The sequence below is a fragment of the Lepidochelys kempii genome, chromosome 6 (assembly GCF_965140285.1).
Source record: "Lepidochelys kempii isolate rLepKem1 chromosome 6, rLepKem1.hap1, whole genome shotgun sequence".
Taxonomy (NCBI): domain Eukaryota; kingdom Metazoa; phylum Chordata; order Testudines; family Cheloniidae; genus Lepidochelys; species Lepidochelys kempii.
The window spans coordinates 87487125-87492797 of NC_136385.1; the positions used below are offsets into that span (position 1 = coordinate 87487125).

Below are 5673 nucleotides of genomic sequence, written 5' to 3' on the forward strand. Positions count from 1 at the left end.
AAAAAGGGTTTTAATGACTATGGGGGATCAGGTCATTGGCTTTATGGCTCCTGCACAATTTCAGGCTCAATCTCAATATTGCCAACACCTCACACTCCCAAATTCCCCAACCCAGTGCTCTCCCCCCGGACCTGCAGGTGGGACTGGTGCTCACGGCACTGCGCAGATGATCTCCACGCGCCAACACGTATCCCCTGAAGGCTGCACAGCTCTTCGTAGGAGGCGATGGCCATGCACAGCATCCCATTGGCCGTCCCGTAGTGGCATATGTCGTACAGGCAGGAGGAGTAAAATGGGGCAGGGTCCACATGCCAGTGGCACTCGGCAAACGGTCCCGATTGGCTAGTCAGGGTCCCGCAGAGCTCTTCAAACTCCAGGGGGTCGCTGCAGGGCTCGGGGGAGCCGGTGTCATCCAAACACCTGGAGCAAAGGGAAGTTAGCAGTACTCATGGCAGGGCAAAGGGACTGGCTCTCTCTAGTATCACCTAGGGAGTGGTGGAGAGGGATAGCTCAGTGGTTTGAGCATTGGCCTGCTAAACCTGGGGTTGCAAGCTCAATCCTGGAGGGGGCCATTTAGGGATCTGGGGCAAAAATTGGGGGATTGGTCCTGCTTTGAGCAGGGGGTTGGACTAGATGATCTCCTGAGGTCCCTTCCAACCCTGATCTTCTATGAGTGTCTAATTCATGTAGTGGATTTGGTTGGCTCTGGAGCAGGTGTCTCTATTCTTGTGGGAGAGGAAAAATATTTACTATCAGATTTGTAAGGCAGGAAGAGGAACTGAAGATGGTAGAAATGTTGTTCCCAGAAAGAAAGTTAACTGAAGGCTCTTGTCCAGCAGAGATTCACTGCATTAATATCTCTGGAGTTAGGGTCTGAATAAACTTTCCTCCTCACAGCTGCAGATGAGAGATAGATGGATTGGTAGGCTAGCTCTCCTCTAAAAGACAGGACTATAAACCAGTCCAATGACAAACCAAGAACTTGACATTTTTTTTAATAAATATACATCTCTCAGGTACCAAAATAATTATAAACAAAATATACAATATATACATGATATACAACCGCTAAAAGTGAAGCAATCATGCCACATATATAGGGAAATACACTGTTTCCAATGCACACAGTTAACATTATTGCTACCTTTCCCATAAAAGCTGAGAGGTCATTCTTTTGTTTCAATTCCTCTCTCTGCATTACAGTACGAAGAACAGCTGAGGTCAGTCATTAGGAGCGATTATAATCAGCCCAACAGAAATCTATGCAATTTCTTCCAGCGGATGGGATACTCATGTGAACCTGTCCAGCCATGTAGGGGGAAGCAACTCCACAGAAAAACTCACTAGTCAGCTCTCAAATGCATTCTTTCACCCAAAATGAATATTCAGGTGGATCCAGTAGTCTGTTGTCCTCATACTGTTCATACATTTTGACAACCAGTTATGGATTAACTGGCACAAATAAACAGAGTTCTACTGATGTTACACATCCAACTCCTGTTAGTAAAAGTATGGGTCGGAATGTGAAACCTGCTGTTATAATGATGTAGTCCATGGCGTGCAGTGTAGTATTTCAACTTTTTTTTCACATTTTATTATTTTTTTAAGAAAATATGTCAGCTTCCTATACATATATATAGTCATGTCCTTTATGAGAAACCTCTTCTTCAAAACGCCAACTGTTGTCCTCCAATAACACAGTCATCATACATTATCTGGAAGGAAAAAAAAATATATATATAAAGGTTAATGCAAAGTTCTACAAGTAGCACTCAAGTTCACCTCGGGGAATATCAGGCCAAACTCTGCTTGCCTTGACTTCAACAACACCGCTCACAAGAGTAAGGCAAGCAGGGTGTGAAATCATCTCTTTAGTGATATTCAATAATAAATGATAATATAGATTCTTAAGAGGAAAAAATTTGAAAGTCATGTGGAGAAATATATACTTGAGAAGGAAACAAACCAAAACCTTGCATCACAAAAATGCGGTAGATAAACGAGCTATCTCCAACAGAAGACTATGGAGAGAGAGGCACATACTGTGACACTAGTTTTAGCAACCTTCTTTCCCTTATATATTTATATATGCCATCTGTGTGCTTTTATATTTGAATTTCTAATGCTCATTCAATAAAATCCTGATAACAGAGTGCTAGATTTCATGTTCCTTAAATGAACAAATTTCTCTTTGAAATAATGGGGTAACGTTAGGAGAAGGTTTGCTTCATTTACACCTGCAAAAATTGGCCCAGAGTAAGAGGAAAAGTTGTCTAATTTACACTTGGATTTTGTAAGTAAATGTTATACAATAGCTCTGGGTGTCCAATGCTTGGGTTTTGTACTGTATTCCCAATGCTTGCTATTTAAATGTTTTAGTTTACTTTGAGTTTGTAGGTGAATTATATGCAATACAGTTAATAGGCCATTAAAGCATCAGGAAAAAACGCAACCTAAGAGTTGCGTGTGTGTTTCCCCAACAACTTTAATGGGAGCCATGTAGATGCATATAAGGGAAAAATGTAGTCCTTCCTTATATAAAAGGGTGAAAATAACTACTTACTTCATCCTCTGTGAATTCTGATTCTGATTCACAGCTCTCCTCATCCTCACTTTCTGGTAGCATCTGTAGGTCAGCCGTGGTTAAGTGCTTCAGCTGTTCCTGTATGCTGAAGCTGTCTCTTCCCCACGTGAGCTGGTATGGAGAATAGCCCTGGTAGGTCACTTTGTTCACGTCAGCCCCATGTTTTACCAGAAGCGACACCAGTTCTGAATTCTGCAGGTCTACAGCTAAGTGGAGGGCAGTTCTGCCGTTACAAGGCTCCTGGTTAGTAAAAATAAAACAGGCCATTTAATGTCAGGATAGTTAGGCTTGGTACTACCAAAACTGTACATTCCGACTCTAGCACTATCATGTTTGGATAAACAAAGAGCTTCAAATACACACCTGAGCATTGACATCTGCTCCCAAGGACAGCAAATATTCTACTATAGCCAGATACCCATGAATAGATGCCAAATGGAGACATGTGTGCCCTGTAGAACAAGAACATAGGTAAAAATTAAGTACTTCTGCTCTAATGCATTATCAGTCACTTTAGCCTAAACACTCTTCTAACACACTATCATATCTTCAGTTTGAAATACAATCACCATTATCCAAACTGAATGTAAATTGTCCTATATGAACTTTATACTGTACATGGATGATCAGATAAATTAAAAGGCATCTTTATTTCTTAGATGCTATGTCTTTTTTTCCCACCCAGTGTTAAACTGGAACTTGTTTTAACAAAAAGAAACAGAAAAATGTAAAAATGTCTACACCAAAAAACCCCCAAATAAATAGCTAAACAGTGCTACCTAAAAACCAGAGGATAAAGTTGAAGAGTGTGAGAGCCTGAGTAAAGCACTGGCAGTTAGGAGGCTGGGACTTATTCAGCTTCAGCACTGACTGCAGTATGATTTCAGGAAAGCCACTTTACTGCTAGGCCTCAACCTCCCCATCTGTAAAATGGGAATGATAATGCTTATCCTTCTTTATAAAGCTCTCTGAGATCTATGTCACAAAAGCACGAGATGCTAAGAATTATATTTATGCATACCATTATAGTTGGCAGACTGTAGGACTGAATATAGGTGGTGCTGCGGGCAGTACTGAGTGAGGATGCCGACAGCTCTGAGAGAGCCCTGCTCACAGGCAATATGAAGTGGTGTATTTCCTCGGAAGTCTCTGATCTCTGGGTCACATCCGGCCTTGAGAAGAATCTCAGCAATTTCAGCCTGATCTGTGATTACTGCCAGGTGAAGTGGAGTCTACAATAAAGAAAAAAGACAAACAAAACTATTGTAAAGTACATTACAAACAGGAAATACATTAGAGACAGCATCTGAACACACAGCCCTTCAACCACTTGGTTATTCTAGCTCAACTTCTTAAAAATAACATAAGCATTTGCTTAATATTGTGTGCTCACCAGGAACACTGTATTCAAGAATCAACAGAGTTCCCTTTTAGCCTGGGAGTGACTGATTTAAGGCTCTCTTGATAGCAGAAGGACAATATAAATAAAAGGTATCTTTTGTATGGCAAACAATGGATTAGTGGAACCCACCAGAGTATGTTTAAAAGCAATTGTGCTTTAAAATGTCAGTGTCAAGGAGGAGAGCATTGGCTGTACACAAGCACAAGTTTGTCCCCAGGGCAATCTTGTGCCTTTTTTTGAGGCGTGTGTGTGTGTGTCATATATGAGTTGATTAAATATCTGTCAATTGTAAAAATTTGTTTTAGAAAGTTACTGAAGTCACCAAGGGGGTCGGGGCCACCTGGCTTATTTGGGCTGGAAGGTGGATGGTTTAAAGTACCTGGTTTAGGTTATTCTGAAAGTTCAGGAAGGCAGGATTGGCAGCTACCTGGCGAATAACCTCCACGCTCCAGGACTTTTCTTCGTGAATAATTGCCAAGTGGAGAAATCTACAAGAGGGAAAAGAAAAAACACAACCCCTCAAAGTCGGTCCGTGAACGAGGAGCGGTGGGGTGGGGGGATCCCATCAGGCCACGGTTCCAGCAGCCAGCCCCGGGCAATGCCCCAGCAGTCACGTGCGCAGGCAGCAGGCGGCTTTCGCAAGCCCGGGGTTTTCAGAGGCCGCTGCCGGGTGTTTTCCGCGGGGTTGTTATGAGCCGAGTGTTCCTGGCAGCGGGCCAGGGACTTTCCACGGCACCTTCCCCCTCCGCCCAGCCGGGCGCCGGCCCCGCCCCGCCCCGCGCCGCCAGCACACTCTGTACTTCCCCCTCCCGGCCGGGCTGGCGGGCGGCCAGCCGCGGACACCAACCTCTACGGCCAAAAGCCCGCAGCCCCGCGCGCCCGCCTGGGTGCACACGGCGGCGAGCAGGGCCGGGCCAGGGTCTCCGCGCAGGGCACACACCGCCCCGGAGGGGGCTGCCCCCCCCAGCTCCACATGTTCCCCTCGTAACGCCCCGGGCCCGGGGGGGGGGGTCGTCTCCGTACAACCGGCGCAGGACACGCAACTTACGTGTCTCCGTCTTCAGTCACTTGCTGTTGCCAAGGCTGGGCCGGCTGGTGCGGCGCCCCCGGCTCCTCCTGGGGCTGGAGCCTGATGTCCGTCAGCTCCTTCACCAGCAGCTCGTACTCCTCCTCCTTCATGGAGCCCAGCCCGCTGTCGTGCCGGTCGTCCTGCAGCAAGCCGAGCTGCCGCTCCTTCTTCAGCGGCTCGGCGCGGCTCTCCATCGCCAAGTCCCGCCGGCCCCCCGGGCTGCAGCTGGGGTGGAACATGGCTCGGCCTCCGCTAGCACAGGGCGCGCAGCGCAAGATCCCCTTCGGCTCCTTCGCAAGCGACCCACGCCCGCGGCTCAGCGGCGGCAGGCGAGCACCCGTGTGAGAGCGGCGGCGGGCGGCGGCGCGGGATATAAGCCCTCTGCTGAGGGGATTTCTGCAAGGGGCGGAGCCGAGCCGCTGGGAATTTCCAGGCAAGTCAAACGGCAAGAGCCAGCCTGCGCCTGTCTGCGGCGTTACATAAAAGCCCAGGCGGGGCTCGCAGCGGAGGAATCCCCTGACTTGCCCGCCCCACCTTCCCTCCCATTTTTTCGATCACAAGAGGGAAAGTACTTGGTGCAGTACAGCTCTGTGACTAAGCCCCCGCCCCCCAGGTACT

The 5673-nt window shown here is 47.2% G+C and overlaps 1 protein-coding gene across 1 annotated transcript; it reads right to left on the reverse strand.

Moving 5' to 3' along the window:
• Positions 1-978: 978 nt before the first annotated feature.
• NFKBIA (NFKB inhibitor alpha) lies at positions 979-5463 on the reverse strand. Its single transcript, XM_073349036.2, has 6 exons — positions 5035-5463; positions 4366-4474; positions 3606-3816; positions 2948-3036; positions 2564-2824; positions 979-1715 (listed from the first exon to the last, which is right to left on the reverse strand). Exons 1-6 carry the CDS (start codon positions 5292-5294, stop codon positions 1668-1670), a joined length of 978 nt encoding a protein of 325 aa, XP_073205137.1. The 5' UTR covers positions 5295-5463; the 3' UTR covers positions 979-1667.
• Positions 5464-5673: the final 210 nt, after the last annotated feature.